At 35.3% G+C, this 25,486-nt stretch overlaps 2 protein-coding genes across 2 annotated transcripts; one reads left to right on the top strand and one right to left on the bottom strand.

Moving 5' to 3' along the window:
* Positions 1 to 3,284: 3,284 nt before the first annotated feature.
* On the top strand, positions 3,285 to 12,777 carry LOC122397002 (adenylate cyclase type 10-like). The gene is made up of 27 exons (XM_043395802.1): positions 3,285 to 3,354; positions 3,451 to 3,630; positions 3,847 to 4,122; positions 4,298 to 4,421; positions 5,742 to 5,899; positions 6,174 to 6,317; positions 6,383 to 6,602; positions 6,678 to 6,981; positions 7,184 to 7,311; positions 7,396 to 7,533; positions 7,637 to 7,742; positions 8,057 to 8,473; positions 8,533 to 8,624; positions 8,791 to 8,943; positions 9,053 to 9,134; positions 9,201 to 9,348; positions 9,491 to 9,631; positions 9,907 to 10,056; positions 10,151 to 10,232; positions 10,341 to 10,561; positions 10,652 to 10,804; positions 10,875 to 10,990; positions 11,218 to 11,541; positions 11,608 to 11,744; positions 11,881 to 12,170; positions 12,246 to 12,444; positions 12,624 to 12,777. Exons 1-27 carry the CDS (start codon positions 3,285 to 3,287, stop codon positions 12,775 to 12,777), a joined length of 4,707 nt encoding a protein of 1,568 aa, XP_043251737.1.
* A 3,364-nt stretch (positions 12,778 to 16,141) lies between these two features.
* Positions 16,142 to 25,421, bottom strand: LOC122396664 (transmembrane protein 94). Its single transcript, XM_043395251.1, has 26 exons — positions 25,141 to 25,421; positions 24,919 to 25,053; positions 24,664 to 24,800; positions 24,398 to 24,591; positions 23,849 to 24,319; positions 23,618 to 23,779; positions 23,444 to 23,547; positions 23,285 to 23,379; positions 22,965 to 23,202; positions 22,650 to 22,760; positions 22,361 to 22,454; positions 22,062 to 22,279; positions 21,753 to 21,988; positions 21,544 to 21,668; positions 21,326 to 21,474; positions 20,910 to 20,957; positions 20,331 to 20,465; positions 19,916 to 20,059; positions 19,419 to 19,563; positions 19,133 to 19,341; positions 17,560 to 17,734; positions 17,118 to 17,363; positions 16,787 to 17,027; positions 16,613 to 16,706; positions 16,376 to 16,537; positions 16,142 to 16,260 (listed from the first exon to the last, which is right to left on the bottom strand). The coding sequence occupies exons 1-26, from the start codon at positions 25,302 to 25,304 to the stop codon at positions 16,188 to 16,190; spliced, it is 4,305 nt and encodes a 1,434-aa protein (XP_043251186.1). The 5' UTR covers positions 25,305 to 25,421; the 3' UTR covers positions 16,142 to 16,187.
* Positions 25,422 to 25,486: the final 65 nt, after the last annotated feature.

Raw genomic sequence — 25,486 nt, 5'->3', positions numbered from 1 at the left:
GGCAAACAGTGGAACGGGAGAAGAAGAAAAATTATTGTGGAAACAAACTACGAAGTTTAAAAAAATTTCTCTAAAAATCGTTTCTAACGGTACGCGGACGTTTCCACGTTCCTCATAGTCGAATAAAGAGTTGATCGACTGCCCTCCAATTACTAAACAGAACAAATGAACGCAGACAGGGGTTGTTCCCGCGCAGCCCTCCGGATAACTCGAGTGATCCTAAGTTGTGACTGTTCGTGGAACACGAGTGAAAATGCGAAGCGTGGAAAGCGAGTAGTCGTGAGAGCGCGTGAACGAGACCGTCTCGATATTATTTTTCGACTCGACTGTTTAGTATCTACGACGAAAAACGTTTTTATGTGAAATATTGCGTAAGGAAAGACGCGGCGGCGTCACGACGATCCACGTTGGAACCGCGGCCGTTCCTACCAAAAAAACTAAATAAATTCGCAACCAAAGATAAAGAAACGATCATGCGAAAGCCACACGATTTGCTCGAAGAGGAATGTACGATGAAATTAGGCCGCGAGTCCTCCTTGAAACAGACGCCGCCGCGACTCTGTGGCTCTTCCCGCCCCCTTTTTTTATTCTCCAATTTCTACGTGTTTAATCGTTAAGTGAAACAGAGGATCTAAGCGAGACAGACAGAAAAACGAAGAAGAGGCACGACGACGTTACGCGAAACGGATTACAAAATTATAAAGAAAGAAAAAGAGGATCGAGTATCGCTGATCACCGTGTTCGTTAATTACAGCCGCGATGCGACTTTCGATCGCGTGTACATACCTAAGGGAACGATAATAAATGCGTGTGGCGCGAATTAGAGAGCGAGAAACTGTGAAAAAGAGACACGGTTGCGAACGAGAAAGCGAGTCAAAGCCTATATTTAGTCTTCGCGACGCTCAATCGAACGAGCGAACGACGATCGAGGCGATCGAGGAATACCCGCGGACCGGTGATTTCGCTATGTTTTTTTTTTTCTTTTCTCCCGTCGCGTGGGGAATCCTCGATCGTACGGTACGTCGACGACAGTGGGAGAAGAAAGCGACGAGGCTAGAGATACATAAGTTTAACGAGTAAGCTAAGATAAGCTATTAAAGAAAAGAAAAAAAAGTAAACAGTTTATTGAAGTACATTGTTGCAACTGCCATGCTGTGTGCCATTATATAACGAGTCACGTTTGTCGTAAAATGCAAAATGAAAAAAAAAAAGTAATAATATGTGAAATGGAAAAAATCTTTTGTGCGCGTTCCCCGTTTGTCTGAACTTCTTGGTTTGAACGACGCCGACGGGAGACGTTCGAGGCCCGGCCGCTTCGGTCTGCGAGCTGGACAAGGTTTTCGAGCATTCTGGCCACGCGTAATTAAAATCCATCGGTCGTTACGAAGTAAATTGATTCCTTGCCGCAAGGAGAGAGCTGAGAATTAAACGTGAAAATTAAAATCAGGAGCAACTTCCAGTGCCTCTGCAGAAATTAACTAACCGGATTTAAGTATTATTTGACAAGAAGCCCCGTGAGATTTATCGAATTGAAAATAAATTTGTACAAAACCACCTCGACCGGAGCGTTCGTAAAATCGAAGAGTTTTTACCGATTTATCGTGGAATGCGAGAGAACCGTTCTCCAGAGGAATTATCCGAAAATTGGTCGCGTGGAATCGGCGTACACCTGCTCGCGCGAACCAACATGTACATTATAGCGGAGATCGAAAGCACCATATATAAATATAACGATTAATGTATACATATACATATGTGTTTACGCGACTGGGCACGTGTACGACGTTTCTCCATTCGCCAATGGTTCCGTCGCAGACAAAAGTGCTTTCACGACCGGGCGAAAGCGTATCTTTTGCGAGGATTCGTTCCTGCATTGGGAAACCGTGAAAAGACATTTTTTTATGTAATAATTAATCACATGCACATTTCGTCGAGTACCGATGCGTCGCGTTTTTATCGAGAATTCTTCCATCGAAGCCGATGTCTCCCGATCTGGAGCGACATAACGCGGGACATTGCGGGAAGATCGATTGCGAAATGTTCGAAAAAAGAAAAGAAAAAAGAAAAAAAAATTGTTGCGGCGTACACTTTCGTCTAATTCTTGTATCGTTTAAGGAACGGTTTTTCTTGACCAGCAACTACACACGAATGGCAGGCGGATTTTTCAAGATTTTGATATCTTCGTAAGCAGTAAAACGTTTGTTAATCGATTAGCGCGGATTCTTTGATAACGCATGGAAACTATTGTATATATATAATTTTGTTTATTTGTCCCTCGATGGCGCGAGCGTGTGTGTAGTTGCGAGTTGATAATTATCGAGAAAGATGTGTAAAATAATACTGTATTATCTCGCTTTATGTACACGAAATCACTTGGAAATCGCTCATGAAGGATGATTGATAAGTTTTTGGCGACAAGCTACACACAACGCGAGACAAATGTGTTCATCGATCCTGTTGCAGACATCAGTACGCGATTGCATTAGAACACAGAGAAACAGTCATTACTTTCGTAGAGACCCGCGCAAGAACGAATTCCTGCGTTCACGAGACTCATGTTTCACGTGTCGCGGCGTCCGGAACAGACGCCGAGTATAATCCAATTGTTAGCTGACAGCCGACGGTGTGAAGAAAGAGAAAAAAAAATGAGTAATTAAGAATACCAAAGGTGACGTCGATCCATCATAGATTCAAGCACAATAAGGAACTATAGTAGGGCCAGGCACAATAAAATTCGGCCGTCACGTTGTAGGCAGCGATCTGTTAGAGCGACAAGTCATATAAGTATCTATATAGCGAGACTATTAAATAAACACATATTGTCTATTGTCACGAAAAGTGTATTCATTGTTAAGCGCTGATCCCTTCTCCAACGCGTTTATTATAGATCTGACATTCGGTTAAATAAACACACATAATGAAATTAAGAACCCCTCTTTCTCGTTGCTTCTACCTTTAATTTCGCAGAAACGATTATAAAAAGGTAAGAAATTTTATTCGATATAAACTTTTGCATGTATCGTGTGCATGTTTTATCTTTTATAGATTGTACATTCTAATATGTGCAGTATAATTCCGTGAATTGCACGACATATGTACATATATAATTGTAGTTCTGACTGGAACGTAGCAATTTGCGAAAATAAAATTTTATACCCTGAAGTTTGCTTCTTAAAGAATAAATTTTTCCTCGCTTCGAAGAATACCGTTTGCATATTGTAACTAGATTCGATGAAATATTTAAAATAAGTTGAACAGAGCCAGGGTTTTTACGAAAGTATAATATGGATCAGCCTGTCTATAATGCCGCTAGAAATTTGCGAAGGGACAGGCGTAAAATAAGAAAAGAAAGAGGTGGGTTACAAAAACATTGTTTGTAGTTGATATAACCTGTATACGGCACTGATTTAACGATCTTTTATTCAACTTTATTAACCATACGTCGTTCAGAATATTTTCGAAACAACGGTCAGGGTATCGACGTGGACCATCAGACACGCGCATTCCAGATAAAATTGGAACAACACACGAAAATATTCGCCTCGATGTGTCCGGACGAAATTCTGGATCATTACGATGATTATCAGACTAGAATGTATTACACCACTTTGATGCTTGGAGATATATCAGGTACATATAACAGAACAGTACCAGTTCGTAAGGAAAATCTGTTATGATTTAGATTATCATCTGTTTATCCGAAAATCTAACTAATAATTACTACGAGTAGTTTAACACGTTGACTGTCACGACAGTTTACAAACTAGTGACTGAAAACTTGAATTGAATTAAAATTGATAAAAATTCGAAACTTCTGTTCGATAAGAAATCTCGAATGGGTAATAGGGTTCACGGATCTCGCTGAGAAGTACACGAAAACAGGCAGAGGTGGTCCTTCAAAATTGACGGACACATTGAACAGCTATATCGGTGCAATGGTACAAGAAATATTGTCGCACAACGGCGATTTGCTGAAATTCTCGGGGGACGCGTTTATAGTGATGTGGAAGCTGAACGATGGCAAGGTGATGCGAGATTTGGCAATAGAAGCGATGCAAACCGCTTGCATTATCCAAAAACACTTCGGGACTTACGACACCGAGGTTGGAGTGACTTTAAAAGGTGCTCTAACAATTTTTCATTTAAAAAATTATAAATAACTGCACTGGCCATTTTTATAGTAATTTTAAAATAAAATTAAAATAACTAAAATAAATGAAAGCAACGTTATTCTACTTCATTTTAAGTTCTCCGTTTAAAATCATTTTTAATAGATATAATGAACTTTTTGTGACAGTGAAGTTAGCAATAGCCTCTGGAAAAACGTACTTCACATCTATCGGAGACTCAAACACCATGTCTCATTATATTATTACTGGAAAACCGGTGTGGGATGTAAAATACGCTGAGGGTCTTTGTCGGTAATGACAAAATCGTTTTGTTAATATAATTTCAAATTTTCAATTTAGAAATTCTTATTAGCTTATTTTACATTTTTCTGTGATATTTGCAGATGGAAATCTGATATAAGCTGCAAATTTCTAGTCGAAACGTTATTAACACTAAACCTACTGGCTAGTAATTACACAAACTTTCTGTATACAAATTTAAGTTCATTTTCGATTAAAAAAACAATTTATAATACAGTTTTATCGGACACCAGGTCTTTGGGTGCATAGAGTCAAAGTAAATGTGAAAATAAACATAGAAGATAGCAAAAATTATAGTAGTTGGTATAGTCATGTGATAGAGGATGAAACACCCTTTAAAATGAGCGTTCGAACAAGTGGATAGCTCAATTAGTTCCGGAGATATGACAATTTTTGTTTCAAGTCGAGCGTCAAAGTAAATGTCGAAATAAACATGGAAGACAGCATAAATAATAACAATTTCTATGCTCATTGAATAGAGGATAAAACACCCTTTAAAATGAGCGTTCGAACAAGTGGATAGTTCAATTAGTTCCGGAGATATGGCGATTTTAGTTTCAAGTCGACGCGGTGGCTAGTTTCGGAGATATAAGGGTCCGGAAGTGTTTGTTTACGTTGCGTGATCAATGAAGTCACGTGACCGTAGTAAATAGTAAACGTGACGTCACTCAGTCACTCGGCAGTAGGTCAACGTGCGACAAGGAGGTCCGACGCGACGCGTTAGACGGAGACAGCGATAGTCGAATTAAGAAAAATTACCTTTTACATAAATTACGATATCTCGAAAACGGAAAGTCCGATCGACAAAATTCAAAAGCCATTTTAAAGGGGAGACTTTGCCGTCTCTGACAGTGGTTCAATAATTAAGTAAACACTAGTAGTTTCGGAATTGCAAGCATCTAAAGTTTAACTATTTTTAATACCCATTAATGGGCTTTCAGAAGACGGAGACCGGAATTTTAAAAATTACCGCTTCATATAAATTACGATATCTCGAAAACGGAAAGTCCGATCGACAAAAACCAAAAGCCATTTTAAAGGGAAGGCTTTGCCGCTTCTAACAATACCTCAACAATTAATAAAACACTAGTAGTTTCGGAACTGCACGCATGCAAAGTTTGACTATTTTTAATACGCGTTTTAGACTGTTCTAAGATAGAAACTAATGATTTCTTTGTTATACATTTCTTGTTTACATCGAAAGCTAACCAGGCAGGTTTAGTGTTAAATGATCAAAAAAGCTATGTTTAATTTTCCTGCTTCATTGATAGTTTAGAAAGTTAACAATATTTGTCATATATTTTTGATTAGGGGCGGCGATATTCTGGTGGCTCCGAGTAGCTGGCAGTGGGTGAATCCCAACGAATATGTACACGAAACACTTCCAGACGGTATACACACTCTTATCATAGGCTGCACAAGCACGTGGTTTCAGTCTAGAGAAGACGACGTAGAAATTAGTACAGATGGTAAATAGAAAAACAAACTGACCTACGATGCTATAAGACTATTTAATATTTATGTTTGCAAGTAGAAATCGACAAAATATTTACAAAATCTTAAATTGGTTATTTCTTCCTTTTTATATATTTGCACGCACAGTTTTGTAACATTGTATTTTGTATGCATTAATGTGGAACACAGAAGGGAAAGGATCGACTGATTGTGAGTACATTTCCAATACATTAAATATACAAAATTACGTGGACATGAAATAATTTCTGTTCCGCCTGATTTATGCAGACGATGACGATGAACTTTTTCCGATCGATTACGATTCAATGTACATCCCAAAGGCAATCGCAGACTCAGAAACCGAAGCGGTGATGATGAGTCTAGCTGGCGACACTTTCGAGAGAGAAAAGTTTAGACAAGTCGATTACAGTTGTACGTGACATTTAACTGCGATTATTAAAATAATTGGATACAATGAAGTCTAAAATATGTTTCAGTACGTCCCAAGATCATAAAAATAGCGAGGGCTCGTTTGAAAGACGCCCTAAGGAGCTACATGTTGAGGCCAGTGATACGATCTGTGGAAATGGACGAGCCTTTGGAGTATCTGACAGAAATGAGACAAGTGGTAATTCTATTCGTCAACGTTATCACTACAAACGTGGACAAGAGAACGTTAATTTCCTTGGTCGACTCTTCTTACAAATTAGTTTGCAAGTACGCTTACGTTCCTCTGATTAAATAAGCATTTAAAATTGTCGTTTTTAAATATTCCCTTATTTATCGATGAAGGATCGTTGGTGAAATGCACGGATGCGTGAACAAAACGTCCCTCTTCGACAAGGATCTAATGTTTCTCTGTATTTTCGGTCTACGAGGCGACAAGCACGAGCTAGAGTCTCAAATCGGTTTGAAATGCGCGTCGAAGGTACGAACAGGCCTTCTAAAGTTGAGAAACGTGAAATCGGTTACTGTCAGTGTGACCACAGGAATGACGTATTGTGGGGTCGTGGGTCACATTTTGCGAAGAGAATACACTGTGATTGGAATGTCAGTGAACAAGGCTGCGAGACTTATGGTCGCATATCGCGATAGGGTAAGAATCACGAAAAACTTTTAAAGAAATTAGCTCTTAATAGTATATATATTTAAGTAAATTAATTTTCGAACTCAATAATAAGTGGCTGAACTTGTACAAAATATTAGAAAACGTCCCCACAGATATTTGCTTTCTTGCACCTACTCATTATATCTGTCGTATGTTTTTTTTAAATAACTGAATTTTTATATATTTTTAGGTTGTTTGCGATCGAGAGAGTTTTCTCCATTCCCATCTTGAAACAAGACACTTCATCTTGCAGGAACCAAGGTACTTAAAAGGGATCTCGAACATTGGTCCCATTTACGAATTTCAGGAAAGACCGAAGTAAGTCTTGTTTGAATCTTATTTTAAAAGAAACGAAACCTAGAAGAAGAATCTATTCGTCAAGAATTATGTTCAATCTGTTAGGTACAATGTGTCGGATTTAGTATGGAACAAAAATCCATTGCTCGGTCGAGAGCCTGAAATGAAACAATTCCATGAAATATTGGTAACATTGTTGAATTATTCCACTCAAGATATAATGAATCGTGGTCCAAGACCAACGTATAATACGCTAATCATAAAGTACCTATTTTTACTATGTCGTGATTAATCCCAAGCTATACAAACCAAATAATAAATTTATCATATTATTGTACCTGTACAGAGGTGAACCAAGGATAGGAAAAACTAGATTGCTGGACGAATTCACTCAAAACATTCCATCCGGTGTTCACTACAACTATATTCCTCTGCACGTAGAAGACGCCAAGGTTGACACTTTGCACTTTTCAATTTTATATAAATTTACATTTACAATCTACTTCGTTATTATTAAATATTTTTCTTACTAACTTGTATAAAAATATTTGATAGTAACACGTAATAATCGTAAAAATTTGTGATTGATTATGTGTTATTGTATGCTGTGATGAGCCATTAATATTTCTTTTTAAATTATTTTTTATCGTTAAGAATACACGTGAAAATGACTCTCTATCGATCGGTGGTAAATTTTGTCAAATTACGAATAATGAAATAGCTGATCGACGAAAAATTGAAAGAGATTCTGTATCTCTCAGTGCAGGCACCATACAACCTGATTCACCTGATATTTTCGATGCCACTCGGCTTCACCGTCACCTCGACGCGCAAAGAACGCGAGGACAAGCTGCTTCTTCATCTCCGCAAGGTGCGTCAAACGCAGCTCCTCTGCGTCCTCAATCAACCTTTCAACGTGCGTTTCACGATTACTCACCGCTACAACGCATTGACCGACATCGCGAAGTGGAAAGTGTTACGAAAATTTCTATTGAAACTGATGAAAAGCTGCTTCGAAACACTGTGGGTGGTCATAATCGACGACGCTGAGTGCAGCGACCAGGAATCCTTGGAACTCTTCGACGTTCTGACGAAGAAAGACCTGGTGTTCTTCGTTCTGAGCATCGGTCGAAAGTGCAACCCTCGGACCCAGATATACACTACTCTTTTGTACAGAGGAAAGGTAACCAATTATTATGAACCAATGATTTCAATTCTAATCGAATTGCTTTCCCTTGGAAGGTCATTGAACTCATCGGAATAGACAAGTGGTACCATGCTGGTCTCGCCTGTCAAATACTCAACGTGAATGGCCTGCCTGCAGAGTTGGAAAAGTAAGCAAATTAAGAAAATAAGAGATTAAAAAGATATCGATTCCTTCTTTTGTAATATCTCCGAACTTCTCAGAGAAACGTGTCAATGATACAAAATTAAGGCTCGACAAAACTTTGACAATTCTTTAATAAAATGATTAACTTCTCCGATCAATTTTGTTTTAAGACTCATACAAGAAAAGAGTTTCGGTAATCCAGGCTGGATCGAGAGCTACCTAGTCAGCCTCCTGCAAGCTGGAGATCTAGAAATAAAAATTATCAGTAAAAAAGAAGCCAACAAACTGGGCTACGTGTTGCCTCCCATATCGATGTTGAAGAGGTTTACGCATAAATGTTATATTTTTACGTTTCACTGTTTATAGTTTTAGAGAATTTTACTAAATTAATTGTAGCTTCTAAAACGTATTTCTCGTGATATTACCCATTAGATTTGTGTCAAGTAAGTCGTATCACAATGGCGATGGCAAAGAACGCTCGGACAGATGGCTGATGTACAGAACGAGCTTCAAAGTTCGTTCGTTTTTCCTCCATTTGATCTAACGATCGATCGATATATTTACTTACATTTCATATTAGGACAGCATGATCTCGATGCTCGAACACAGCATCAAGGAACCGAGCAAATCAACGGCGATCGTGGAGAACGAAGAGGCGATGATCGCTGTTTGCAACATCTCGGAGAACTTTACGTACGAAGACATCGACACCGAAATCACGATGGACGGTAAAGTAATAACATTTGTTTCTCTCCTTCTTGTTCATGTATACTTTGATCGAAGACAGTATCTTCAAAGAAACAGGATTTCTCCCACGACAAAAGTATTCGTAATTTTGTTAATTATACTGAGAATTTATTGTTCCATCAGTTATGATCTTAAAGCTCTTCGATTCTTTGACACCCCTCGATCAACTCCTTTTGAAATGCGCTTCCGTGATTGGAGAAACTGTCAACAGACACATGTTAGAGAGCCTGATGAACCTGTCTGCCAAAAGAGAGATTGGACTTGGTAAGATTTTCTGATATAATAATAATCGATAATAACAATTTATACAGTGTTAACCCCTGCAATATTATGCCTATACATAATCGTGAGCATGAAAATACATAAAAGTAGAGAAATTAAACTGTTACGAATTAAATACCGAACACATGATTCTCTTTTTAGAAGTATATAAATCAGTTACAAAAACTAGTAGGGGCTACGATACCCAATTATAGTATTTCAGGGTTGAAGAACATCAAAAATGGAATATTTCCCTAAAAGCTACTGTGTTTTATTAGCAATTTCGAAGTTGTTCGAAATACGAGTCTTCGGATGCGCGATCGGAGACTTCTCCAAAAATAAAGGGCCGATAATATTCATCAGGAACATGCGAAATCCTGCGACAGAGATGAACGTGTTCTGCAGCTGTATTGGCATTACCATTTCAGGTGTTAAATTAAGATATTCTTTTATTTTGAGACAGATACGTAAGTCGTCCGATTATTATTGACTTTGACTACTGAGAAAATCTTTAATTGTTAGAGGAATTGGACGATCTGCCAAGGTACGCCTCGTGCGGTTTAATGAGGTTCAAAATGACGATGTTCCGTGACACGACCTATCAGTTAGTAATTATGTAATTATTATATAAATCAGGCTCACGTTCCTTTGTACGTACACGCGTGTACAGTATCAATTTTGGTACATTGTTGATACAAGTGTGTACGTTAAGATTACTCACGGAAAACCAAAAGATGGAGTTGCACAACCAGGCATTGAAATACTTGAAACAACACACGAAACGTTGCGTGTCGTGTGGGCAAGGTGAATTCGCAAAATTACTGGGGAAAGTGTCGAAGAAAGAGGACAGGAAGAAGAGGACGACCGACATAGACGAAATGTTCGACAGCGTAGGTTTCGACGACATAAACACTCTCGCGGAAATCAAAATAGGTAAGCTGGTGGGATTCTACGAAACATTTTCTTTAAAAAATTTCGAAAACAAGTTTATGAAAGTAATTATCAAAGTAAATGAATGTACAGAAAGCAAGGCGTTACTTTCTTGCTTCAACGTGTTTCGAAACGTCGAAAGGAAGCCAACGGTCACATTTTCGGACGTGGATTTCAGCGATTGCCAGTGCAATTTGATATTGATAACAGTCTATACCCAAATACTGGAACATTGTCGCGGTATCGGTACGTCGAACTAGTTGAAATTAGTAATTCAGAAAATTACAAAAAATAATCTTATTCTAATTCTCATTAGGGAAGACTGAATTGACGATGATCGCCATTTTGGAGTTCGCAGAAATTTGCGTGATGGCTTGCAATATACCACAGGCTCGAAAGCTCTTGACGAAAGGCAAGGCGATTCTCGAAGAGGTACATACAAAATAAAGTAACGTTAACAAACAAAATATTCTGAAATTTTCTTCAACCCCGAGGAATCGTGATTCACAATTTAAATAGCTGATATAAATAATGTATGCATGTTATGGGCCAAATCTCGTTGCTAAAAACTAAGAATGGAAATTTTCAAATTAATATGCATCGAAAAGATCTTAAATGCATATTTATTTTCATTGTTTTTAAAATTGCAACATTTTCAGCTATTCAAATCAAACGAAGACGAACTGGTCCTTTTGCCCTATCTCACCGCTAAAATCGAAACCCTTCAAGGTCAGTGTTTCCTGGAAAGTGGTTCCATCTTCGAGGCGGAACAATGCTTCGATACGGCGTTAAACAATTTGGGCTACAATTTCCCAAGAATGGAGATAATGATCGATCTAAAGGCGTTCACGCAGCTCATATCGTTAAGATTGAAGCTCAGTTGTTCGAGAGAAAGGAAACTCGACCAGGAATACGACGAAAGCAGTGTATTCTATACCGAACAATTGGCTGATTGTCTAGCGCAAATGTTCAATCTTTTCAGAGTAATTCAATTCAATATTTTTCTTTTTAATTAATTATATTAATTTAATTTAATTTTTATTATGTAGTTTAATGGGATGAAAAAGCATGCACGACTGGCGGCCATCTGGGGTTTGAACGCTGCATTGAATTCTACCAGAAACTTGTGCATTCTCTGCACATCCTACACTAACATGTTAATCACAGCACACATGTATCGCGATAGGTGAGTTAAAATAATTTTTTAAAGATTTTAATTCTCAAAGGAGCCACTTTTTGGGGAAAAGGGGGGTTCCCATATTTTTCGAAATGTAAAATACTAATTTGGAAGAATAGAAAAAGCTTCGACGCGATTCCCACAGGACCATCATACCATTTTTGGAGGAAAGGGGCATCGACATCTGCAACGAGAACAAAGAATCCATCGAACACCAAGAGCTGAACATGATCGCCGAGTTGTACGCGGGAATATTTTTTTCTCGCTGGGTGAGGGGACAAATCTCGAAAGCGACGAAAATTGGCTTCGTCTGCTCCAGAATAGCAGCCACCATTGGTTCCACGTTCTTGAAATTGCTGTTACTGCCTCGGCTGGTGCATCTTCTTATGCTGTCCTGTCGTCATTCGGAAGTGGTTGCACAGTTAAGGGAATTGGGTAATGAAATTGACGTAAATATATTTACCTTTCAAGACCTGTTACGGACTGTAAAATGTTTTACGGAAATTATAGAATTCGTGTCTCAGAACGATCTGGATAAATCTGGACGTACCTGGTACTATGCACTTTGCGCCGACGTGCATTTAGACACTGGTATCACGATACTCTCTTTTCAATCTTGCGAACAGTACTTCCTTCGAGAGGGCGAGACGATGATCAGCCTGTATGACCCTGAAGCAGAAAGGCGATACTTCACTTCTATGTGGCTGTGGTAATTTCCATCGTTTACGGTCTTGTCTTAATCCAGACATATTTTTATTAACGCACACACGAAATTTACTATCGCACGTAATGGAAAGTACAAATAAAATTTAATATAATTCAGTCCTTTTGGATAAAATGAAAATACACACACTTTTCGTGATTAATTTGGTAAAATTTGTTTTCAAGGAGCATCAGAACTGAACAGTGGGAGGCTTCCAGAGTATGGGGCAGCAGAAACGTGAGCAAAGGAACTATTACGGACGAGCATATAGTAGTAGCAACGACTACCAGCTTGAAAAAGCTCGAGGGTCTGCTTATCCTTTACGGTACTCGCTTTTAATATAAAATTTTGTTACAGAATCTGTTCGTATACGAGCTTAAAAAATTACACCGTTCTACTCCGGACACATCAATTAGGGATCTAATTACATACGTTTCCCATATAATTTTTAACAATTTTTTAAGTTAAACATTTATATTTAAGATTAACCAAAACTTAAGTGGCAAATTAATTACCGTTTATTTATTTAATGGTAATAAATTTAAAAATGCATAATCAATAATTACTAATATTATAATATTTTTATTCCTGCAGTGCACAAACTGAATAGTAGAAATATTGATGCAACCATTACTATGCGAACGATACAAAGCACTTTTAAGGAGATAAATAAAATGACTAAAATTATTAAACTCGTAATTCCCAGGTGAAATGATTATCAGTTGTTGAAATTATATGTATATTAGAAAATAAGATTTCAACAGTGATTTCAATGCCAGAACTGACCGAATTATAAGGAAAATAATTTGGAATTTGTTGTAGATACATACTGTTGAAAGCCTATTATTGTATGATAAAATTTCGAAAACGTAAAGCGATGAACATGTTGAAGCGATTAAAGAAAATTTGCTTGAAAGAGGAAAACAAAATGATTTACGCTTGGGCAGTACATTATGAAAAGGTTTTCTTTTAACAATTATATTTTATTGTTTCAGAGTTTAACAAAAATGAGATTCTAGAGGTCTATTCCTATTATAAAGAGAGATTCACACAGTATATTTTCAGTTAAGAATTTTTTTCTCGAAAGTACGTAGGATTTCGAGGGTATGTGTATTCACCAAAAATGATTGTTATTGACCCCCGCAACCAAAAATAATTTTTCCAGAACGATTTGAACAAATTTTTTTTCGCCGAAAAATTTCAGGGAAACGTATCAACGTATGGTCAGACATTACATTTTCGGTAAAGAATTTTTTTTTCGAAACTGAGTAATATTTCGGGGGTATGTCTATTCACAAAAAATGACTGTAATTAACCCCCACATCTGAAAATAATTTTTCCAGATCGATTTGAAAAAATTTTTTTTCGCCAAATTTAAGCACTACTCGAATTTTTTTCTCGAAAGTGTGTAGGATTTCGGTGGTATGTCTATTCACCGAAAATCATTGTAGTTGACCCCCACATCTGAAAATAATTTTTCCAGATCGATTTGAAATTTTTTAATTTAATTTTTTATTAACTTTTTAATGAAACCTCGATCAACGAATTGATATTCTTGATTATCGTCTTATTTTGGCCTCTAGAATCTCCCATTAAAATTTTTCACAGGGTATATACGTTATTAATTATTCAAAAAACGGTTAATAACGTATTCGTTTGAAGGTTTGGTCCGGTGGCGTATCTTTGGTGCAACAAGACATGTGGAAAGAAGTTTCGGGAAGCAAATTGCAAAAAGAATGGACTGAAATCAATGCAAATGAATCTAACATGGCGATCTTTACTTTTCCCTTACCAAAATACCCTCAATGATGTTTATATATAGTTAAACATAATTGTTAAGATACGATAGTTCCTGTAACATATAATTTCCTGTTCGTTTTTAAATACAAGTGTACACATGATCGGCACTAAGGTCTGGTACTAGCGTTCTAATGCAACTTTCAATTTAGGCGTCCCTTAATTTATGTTACGAATTAAAAATAAATTAGATCAGAACTTTTAAGCTTAAACAGCATGTAATAAATAACACACGCGATCAAATCTTAAATGAAAAAGAATGTTACCTATTTTGTTTGAAAGAGTAATTTTCAAACTATTTCGAAAGTAATCGAGGATCGATGCGATTAATCGATAGTGACGAGGAGGGACCTAACCACGCGGCAGAACTAAGCGCGTCGTTATTGTTTCGTGACGCGTAGAATTGTGTTTCTTTTTATTTCTTACGTAAGTGTTCTTTCGACGCACCTATGGGACACATACAGGCGATGTGAATGCAGTAATATCAACAATTTTTGCAAATATCTCGCAAACTGAGGCCGGGCGGTAATTATTGTTTACAATCTCATCTTCTATCAGATATTCGAAAATCATCGGAGTCGTTTCACAAAAAATGTTGTCTTTTTTGTCAAAAAAATGCAAATGCACATTAATTTTTCATCCTCCCCCAACTATATTTCTTTATAAAGATCAGATACAGCCTTTTATGAAAAGTCCGGGAAAAAATGAACAAATTTCTGACAAAGCCACTAAACTATACATGTACCTTACTGATATACTTAAACACTAATTCCATTGTTGTATAACAAATGGTACATATAATGAAATTTAAGTACTTAAACATATAAAATTGCTTCTAATATTAGCAATTTGTAAAAAAAAGAATACAGTTCTAATTCAATGAGGGATAATGTTTTATCACAAATTATAGAAATTATCATGTGCACCAAAGTGTTGTAGTATTTTTCACATTCTACAATAGTCTTCCATCTTAGATCACTAAGTTTTCTTTTGGTTGCTTCATGGACACAAATTATAATAACTTACAAAGTCATTTATTAAAAACATATATGTAAAATAATAATTACTATGTAGTCATGCAAAATAGATATTCTAAAAACATTGATTAAAGTATTCACTATGAATAATACTAAAATTATTAAATCTAAATAGCAGCAGTATTTTTAATACTTTATATGCTAATCTATTTTATAATTGTTACTACTTAAAACCGTACATTTTGAATAATAAAAACCCAAATACAACTAAATAATTCATCGCATTATATATAAACTTTCATTTTTATGTGCTTCAAACATATTGCATTTGAATTGAATTTTCCAATTATTATATTCAGTTATTTAAATTCATGTTTCCCAAAACGATGGGTTTTAATCTTTAAATTAAAATTATAAAAGAATATTTTGTCTCGCTTGTGTTCAATACTTATAACAAAAGTTAAGTACACAATACCTTGTAAGCTCCGAATAGTAAATGTTATGCTTTGTAGCATATCAATTCTTAAAATGTAAAATATTATATTCATATCATACAAAAATAGAAATACTTTAATATTTATTTATCAAGTTATGAAAACAATTCTCTGTCTATTCAAGTCTTCAAGGCTGTAAAATTTCCTGCAGCTTGATTTTCAAATAGAAGATTTAATACACTGTAAAGTGTCAAACAATTTATAACTATCCGAAATAATTTCATACATTTCATTGTAACATTATCTAGATAAAGTGACATTCTTCGTTAATTGTTAGTCTTTAGTACATATAGTTTTGTAATAAATAACTAATAACTTAAAGAGTCTGATGATTTTTACAATGTAATACAGCAATGGCATTATGCAAAATTTGAGTATGTAAATTTTTATAATCATAAATACAGTCCATATGTTCACATTTTATCATTTAACTATCTTAATTTTATGTTCTTGGCTTTTCGTTCCATTTTCGATTAACTTGTTAAAATGGAGAATTCATTCCAAGCTTTGTACCAAATTCTAGTCGAGCTCTCTTCTGATATCTTACATTTACTCTGAAAAAATTGATAAAGAAAGAGTTTCATTCTAAGGCTGTCTTGGGTGTTGTGATGTCGCAACGACAAAAGTCGCTCGCCTATTTCCAGCCTAAATTGATATATGTATACTTACTTAATTTCTTGCCACTTAATTAGTTCATTAACTGTAAAGATAAATGGCAATGAGATTAAGAAAAATAGAGGAAGATGAATAGGAAAGTCTTCAATCTTTTGACCCTCCTCTTTCCAAAATTTACAGAATACAGTCCCTGAGAATGCTGCTTGTGCGCATAATCTAAAGAAATAATATTATTAATAATGGTACATACATCCTACAATTGCTATAATAACTTATGAATCTTGTACTTACGTTATAAATGCACTTAAAAACCAAACAAAGTTGTTAAAAGGTTGTTTCTTCCAAATAGAATATTCTCTATGTACAAAGCCTATGGAGATTGTTACTGCAATGAAATTATAAACATTTATATAATTGAATTTTGAATAAATATTTAGAATGCCTTCAAGCAATAATAAGGTATACCTAAATGTAAAACTAACAACGTCAACGCAAAATGTTGTACCACCAAAATAACATTTGGTTTAGCACCCCAACCGCCCCATGAAACTTCGCCGCGTGTATCGGGGTACACATAGAGACATTTAGAGTCCGTTGTCGTATAAGTGGGACATAAAGTTAAAAATGAGATACACTGTGATAAAACTATTGTTACGATCGTTGGTAAAAATTTGCTGCCGTAACACCACAGAACAAATAATGCAACCTGTAAAATGAAGCATATAACATGAGAACTTAAATGAAGCATATAACGTGAGAACTTAAATGAAGCGAATTAAAATTTCAAAGCTCTTACCTGACCATTTATGGTACATTGATTTTTGCCGGTAGCACGCTGCATTATGGTAGTATCCTTTGGTGTAGCAATCATGGATATTGATAACATTGGAATGATTAAGCAACTCAACCATAAAACTTGATCAACAGAGAATAGAGGTGGTAGAAGTAAGAAACCAGATACAGCTTGAGTAAAAGAAAGAGTAACTGTACAACAGAGCCAGAATTGTACACAATTCCAAAGACACTTCATGTAATGACGAGCCTATATGTGTAATGAATATTGATGATGTCAAACAATTAATATCAGTAATTAAATTAAACCTTAGAATGTAACCCTTCAGATTTGAATATTTTTACGTTGAAAGTGTAAAGAGCAATATATATTTTCTGATTAAAAATATCATATTGGAAATAGTCAACTTAAAAAGATCAAATTTAATGAGTGTATACTGATGTACCTCCATAATCAAATGAAATATTGCGATCGGATCTTCACGTTTAACGCTTAACGAACAAGCAATTGAATTTAATGCCCTGCTTAAATCAACAGGGGATGGTCCTTGGTCTTCTCTCGTCGGAGATAGTACAGGAACTCTTTGACAAACTTGTGGATATAATGGTTCTACTGCCACTCTAAAATTAAATAATTTATTGAGATATCAACGTATTTTTTAAACGCCATTTTATATTTGCATGTTGTGCGGAACAGTTGAGTAGCAATTGTTTAATAATATCTTCGTTTCAATTGAACTTTTTATAATCCAATTTTATACATAAATTTTTATAAAAATGGAATGCATTGCTGAAGTTTCTCATTGTACAGCAAAGAATGTAGAGAAACCTCAATATTCAGTATTTCAAGACGAGAATTTACTATATATACAGCCAGATACGAGACGTCCTATATCATACAATAGACCTAATAAAAAACCAACCATTCAAATTGAATCAGATACGACATATGGTATGTCTTATGCGAAATTTGATTGTATTCCCAAACAAAAATTTAATTACGGAGAACACGATAAAATAGCGCCTAAATGTAGCGGAAGGCTTGAATTCGATACAGTATATAAACTATCCTATCAAGCTTCAAACGGAAAAGTACCGAAGCCTTTTATCCCAAAATCATGTTTATCTATAAATGGATCACATGATATGACGACTATTCATATGACATCTTATGTAGACCCTGGATATACAAAAGTAAAACATTATAAACCATATGAAGGAAAAAATCTTCATCCTGCATCAGTAGACTATAAAACAGTTACAAAGGAGTCTTACCAAAATTTCGGTATGCCTATCATCGTTAAAAGACCAAGAAAGCCAGGATTTTGGCAGACTAAATCGAAAACAGATTATCAAACTACAAGTCGTTTATCTTACCAACATATAAAACCAATTGGTCAAAAATTTCGCGTAGCACCTACTCGACCAATTATTTCTGCCCAAATTGAAAAAGATACAGTTTGTAAAATGAGTTACAGATATCCAGGTCGTTTTATAAATAAGAAAAACATGATTTGTGAATGATATTTTTCCATGTACAATATACATGTTTGATAACTTAATTGTAGCTTTTCATTTTAATCTTTATATGTACATGGCGAGATCAAGATTATATGGCACATTTTTCTACTAGGAAAATGTGACCACATGAGAAAACATTAAGGGTATTCGGGCCGTGTGCAACCGATTACAGAAATCGGCGTGTCGGGTGCAAAAATCGATAGAAGGATCGAGAAGGGTATATAAGGACACAGGCCCGATCGTTCGGGTCAGTTGTACAGAGACCAGGAAGGCGGTAAGATCGTAAGTGACGTGTAAATAAAGTAAAATAATAGTCGCAAAGAATTATCGCGGTCATTTGAGTGACTCTTTATCTCCTACATTCTGCACTATCAAAACATTAGCTACTTACTAGAGATGGGCGGGTACCCAAGATTTCGAGTTTGAGGTCTACTTGAAGTCTTGACCCGAGATTTGGGTGCTCAACATTTTGGGTACCCATCCATCCCTATTACTTACCCTGCATCTGCTTGCATAAAAATAGGCATGTTCTCTGCATTAGCAGAAGAGCCTAGAACGCAAACGACCTCTCCATAATCTTGCATGATGTGCAACATTTCCCTTGTAACAACAGTGTTGCAGTCAGTGAACAAAGATACCAAAAGTGGTACATTGTCTATCAACTCTATATGCGGTCGAATTTTATCGATGCCTCGCGGAAGTTTTGCCTGAAATATAGATAAAAATTACGACTTTAGAACTTGTAGTTTTATCAAACAAAATAGTATCCAATATAGATATTTACCCTGTTTGATAAATCAAAATTTACAGGAGCACTCTGCTCTGTACTATCTGTGAGACAACTCAATGATCGCCATGCTTCTTGCCCGGATCCTAAATCCACACTTTGCACAAGTACACTATCTTCGCTTTTCACTGTGTCCTGTTCTCTGTTAGGAATTGTTTCATTGTTGAATAATTTACAGTTTATTTCTATTCTACGATTATTGCACAAGACGAAATAACAAGAATAAGTAAATTAACTAATATGTAAAGTTCAAGCATATATAAAATAATAACTGAAGTGCTGAACAATTTGTTTGTTAATTAAAGGAGTGAAAAGAATCTAGTCTATTTAAAAAAGGAAAGGGAGAACCAAAAATAATTACGAAAAGAGTGATGATCCAGTTCTTGTGATCCTTTGAACTAGGTGACTCAGACTGGCATGCAAGTTCACAATAACATTATGTATAACATTCAGTATTTATAGTCTAGCACCATTTAATGTAACATGAAACAAACCTATGGCTCATAGCACTTTTAACTTGAGACAGTCCTATGTCGTTCCACTCCGTAGTCTCGTCGTCGAATTTTACAGTAGAGAAATCTGTATTTATAGCGCTTGGTGCAGACATACTCATGGCACGGCTATTGTCCAAATTCGTGCTACAATGTAAAACAAATCATACTATGGAAAAACCATTTCTCCAGTATCCATCCATGCAGGGTATTCTTGGAACACAATCACGTCAATGCCAGCATGTATATGCAGCAGAATTGTATGAATGCATGCTCATAACTTTTAAGTTGTCGATTATTTAATTAAATATCGTATTGAGAGGCAAAAGCATGATTCTCAATCGAAAATAGACAAGTATAATAAATAACAATGAATGTTTAATGTTTATGTGTGGTAAGAGGGTAATATGTAACATACCGAGGAGAGATACGATTAAGCAAGTGGCTGGCCTCATCCATGCAGGAGTAATTATGTTGATGAGATTGGGCCGAGGGCGTGGGTGAGGACATGGCTGCTGCCTGGCTCACCCACCAACCCACTGGACTCTCTGACCTAATATTGGTGTGTTAGTTACATATATTTATTTGTGTATTTTATGTATGTCATGATATAATATGAAATATTAATACATGTGCATGGAATAACTGTCAGTATACAAGAATAAATGTCATATAATATTATATTTGCTAATGAAGAAGCCATTAAATTCTATAAAATAATTACCAGTAACTACTGGCACAAATACAATCATCTTAGCTTAATGCTCTAATTATTAACGTAATAGAATATAGGAAACAATTTGTAAGAAAGAATACTTAGATCTCAAATTTTATTATAATTACGTATCAGTCTAAAGATTAAAAGGAAATCAGGTAATTGCATTCAAAAAACTGTAGACTCTATAAACCGGTAATTGCTATAAAAATATTAATAAAGAGCGTAACGAATAAACATGCAAATTAGTAACAGTAATGAAAGAAAGAGGTATAGACAAACATATACGATGGGGTCATGTGTGGATATCTCTCCAGCCATTGCTGTCTCCTGTAATGTACATGCATATTTTACATTCACATCCACATAGTTATGACGAATAGCTAGTTAAACAAGTTCTATCAAACACCACCATTTTATTTTAGATTTACAACAGATTAGAAAAAAGACACTGAGAAATGACATATAATCGGTTTAATTAACAAGAAAATAATTATAACACCAGCAACGATTAGTGTAATATTTTGTGTTGAATATGTTTTGTACACAGATTTTACACGTACATAATATAACATATTTATACTTTCCAACGTGAGGACATGCCCCAAACTTTTCAGATTAATTCATAAGCAAAATAAAGCAAAGCAAAGTAGTTTATAGAGATATTGATCAACGATAAAAAAAATGAGATATAGTACCTAGCTCTTTCACTGAGCAATGATATATGACAATTCCATCCACTTTCGAGTCCCATTTTCTCCGAAAACACGCGTGATCTTAATTCGTTCTCTTTACTGAAGTGAACGAAACGGATACAAGCTCTGTCGAGTTGTTCGATCAATTGTACCTATTAAACAATTTTTTTCTAACAATCGATTGTAATCGTCAATATACTGGTTGTAATCTTATATCTTACCATATCCGTTTGTGCTTGATATTGCATAGTTACCATCCCGATAAAAACTTGATTACATTGAATATCAAAACAACTTTCAACGTCGCTCACATTATCGTCTTTGTTTTCGTTGCACAGTAAGGAATCTATAAAAATTCACATAAAAGAAAGTTAATGAAATTTTTTACTCGGTCTGCGGGACAAGTAACGTAAATGCGTTTAGGGCTTACCGGTTGAATGAAATTGTCCAAGTATGCCTTTTACCCTTGGATCAAGAACATTTCTAAAGTCCCAAGGTAATGGTGTAGGACTTCTGTGAGGAGTATATAAATGTTTGCTATCTGCGGGAAGCTCCAAATATATTTTCGACATTTTTTTATTGATCCCCCGTGTCAATGGTCTATATGCAAATGCAGTGCAATATGACGTTAAGCTCGTCCTTTGGTAAAAATCTTGCACTTTTTTCCTAGAAAACACGCGCGGTAGTCGGAAAGTGTAGAGTTAAAAATATATTTGTAGCGATTAATATTTCCGTGTACCTGTCGGTTGCGGAAAGTGGACAGAGATCATGACCATCCCAAAATTCGATACAGGAGTCCAAAATTATATCTGCTGTCCCTTGTGTCAATAATTGTAAACCACCTCCACTCCGTTCTTTAACTACCACGGCAACCATATGCGGGAAAGGAAATTTTAATTTTGTCGCAATACTCAAAGAGCGTGCGAACTTTATATCACGTCGAACCATTTCTGGTTGCTACAATAAATTGGAAAAAATTTTAAACGCATCTCTTATGAAGAATAATAGAGAATAACTCGAATGATAGGCGATGCTTACAACGTGTCTGAACGTAGATAGTTGTTGCTCCAATTGAAATATGTGTTGTGCCTGGTCTTGGAAACCTATCTGCTTTGCTAATTCGCATAGACACCTGTGTTAAGCATACGTTCGGCATTAGGGGAGTGATCGTTATTTCAGTAAGATAAAGAATAAAACAGAAACGTGAAATTGTCCCATGATCAGCATTCATATGATTATATACATTATGATTGGAGATCCATTCACCCATACAGACAGATTAACTATAAATACGGAGGATACATAAAATAACTATGGTTGGACTGACCACATCTGTCCAAGGCTCCCTGATTCGTCGACTAAATACACTTGTCTTGAACTTTGCATTGTATCTTTTGCCTCATACCCACTCTTATCTTCTATACTGTGATCCTGGTAGCTGACAAATGTGTATGATGAACGTTACTGGTAACTGGAAGTGTTACCTTTGGACTGTCTTAGGAATATGAGTATGATAAAACTGGACGTAATTAGCTTGACAATCGGAAGAATTAGTTTGAATAATGTATTCAAAAAGGGGGAAAATGTAGTGCAACAAAGCGTATAAACGAAACACAATCATTTCAGTAGTAAAAGTACGTACCGTCTGTTCGTAACTGGTACAAGATTCTCATTGTACAGAGCTTCACAAGTGACATGGCAACAGAACTGCATATAATGTTCTTGTGTGTCCATGTTACATGTGTTGAGTAGAATTGCTAGACCTAGTGGTTTCAACGAATTCAAGTGCTGTCTCCAAGAATGATCATCAAACTGTAGACGAAACGGTAAAGCATGATCATGAGTAAGGTCCAAAACTTCGGCCGTTGAATGAGACATATCTAAAATCAATTTTTCATTTGCCAAAAAAATCATGTTTTTGTATAATACTACATGAGCGATATTTTCTTCATTTTATATTACCATGTTGAACATAGGACGTTTTATTTGAATACTGTTTCGTATCTTCAGTTTGAGTTTGGCATTGAGGTTCAGATGTTCTGTCTAAACTACCAGTGCTATCACACAATAGTGTTTTAATTAACATCTTTTATATTTACAAACATTAAATAAAATATTTACCTTGAAGACGGAGATAAAGTATTGGAATTACGTAAGAAAAATACTTTTTCAGCTGTTGGATTAGGCCATGAAAGAATTCCCTTTTTATCCACACAACATAATGCCTAAAAATTTAATTATCGTTTTCATCTTATTACACTAATTTATAAGTAATATATTTAGCGTTTCAAGTACCGTGACCGATCCCAAAACGTGAAGAATATTTGCAGATCTTGACATCATGTGTTCTTTACCAAAGAGAATATTGAAAAAATATTCTTTCAGTTCCAACCAATTATACACTACATCTGGATAACTGGGACCAGAAATATCTGTATCTTCAAAAGGATCCACAAACTAAAACAATTATTTTCTATGAAGGATCATGTACATGTGTAAATTTCCATGTCTTCTAAGCATATTAACCTGAAGTTTCTCCGAAGATTGATAAAGTTTAAATAAAGCTTTAAATCGTGCCATTCCAAAACAGTTCAAGAAAATCCAACAAATCGGAAATACTAACGGAAGTAAAGGAATGCTAACAGCAATTGGTTGTAGTAAAAACATTTCATTCCAGTACCCAACACCGAAGTATTCTGATAAATATGAATATCGGAATAAATTTACAACTAATACAATAATTAAAAGAACTGGATAAGCTAGTTGTTCAATGCAACAAATCATTAATAAATGTCGTTTGCGATTATGATATGTGACTGGTCTGTCAAGAGCTTGATCAAGTGCCATTCTGAGATTCATTAAGTATGGTGTTTCTTGAAGTTTATAAACTTTATTTTTCAATGGTGCCCGCGCCTGCGGTGTTGAGAAAATTTCATTTGCATTATGAACCTGAGGACTATACACTTCCCTTGCATGTAACACTGATGCATCTGGATCCTAAAATTGTTTTATGTTATTGTTATTTATTTTGCCTAATAGAACTTATTTATTTATGTATATATATATTAAACTTACATCATAAGGAACACAGTATCCAGGTGCTTGCTGTCCAGGTTTAATTACAATTATATCTCCAGCAACTAACAATGCCCATGGCAAATTCACAATATGACCATCACGGTAAGTCCATTGTAAAGTTAGACAAGGAGACAATGGACTGCACAAATGTGGATAATTTTCAGGGTTCCATTGAGAACAATTTTTGGCAACTTAAATAGGTGAAATAATTACATGAAATATGTGTACAAAAATTACATTGTTCTATGTAAATGTTTAAATACCTTCTAGATGATCAAATAGAATTTGTACTCTATGAGGGATCTCCTCATGTCGTAATTTATTATCTGATACAACTAAAATAAAATTTAAGACTACTAAACAACAGACACTCAGTCCTTCATAAGGCAATGTAGAATACCTACAATGGAAAGATTATTTACAAAACTTATGATTTTTAGAACTCATTTATATCATAGCTAGACTATTTTCAACATTATTCTGTTTGAAAATACATAAATAATCTAGTCAGTTCATACCATGTATCCTCAATTGTGAAGAAAGCAACAATAAGGATAATTGCATTAATCAAAAGTGCAATTGCTGAAGTCCAACAAAGAGTTGTGTATTGACTACGATGATGTAAAGTATCTTTTAGCCATGCTTTGTATCTTCTGTGTATAATACATACATTATATATAATACAAACATAAAATTTTCTCTTCTTTAATATAAAAGTAGGATATAAATAACAAAAGTACTTGTTTTTTCTGTAGTCTTCTTTGTATTCTTGTAAGACTCTTTTGATATCACGTTGTAATGTTTCAAGAGCAGTTTTTGTAGTTAATCCTAATGGTTCTGCAGATTTTTTATTTGTATTTTCTGTTGTTTTAGAAGCATTGTCCTTTACCTGATCACCATCCATTTTCTATAAAAGGAAACCATTGAAATTCTCTTCTGTTTTGCTGAGAATCAAATTCAATGCTTTGCACATATATTATATATATACATATATCAATTGTAACCCATATAGAAAACCCATGCGTGCATCAAAAGTTAATTACTTTTATAGCTATCTTACCTATGTACCTATGTGTATAAAAAGAA

The sequence above is a fragment of the Colletes gigas genome, unplaced genomic scaffold (assembly GCF_013123115.1).
Source record: "Colletes gigas isolate AHSC1104 unplaced genomic scaffold, ASM1312311v1 Colletes_gigas_Sc00008, whole genome shotgun sequence".
Taxonomy (NCBI): Eukaryota; Metazoa; Arthropoda; class Insecta; order Hymenoptera; family Colletidae; genus Colletes; species Colletes gigas.
This window is presented reverse-complemented; position numbering and strand designations above follow the sequence as displayed.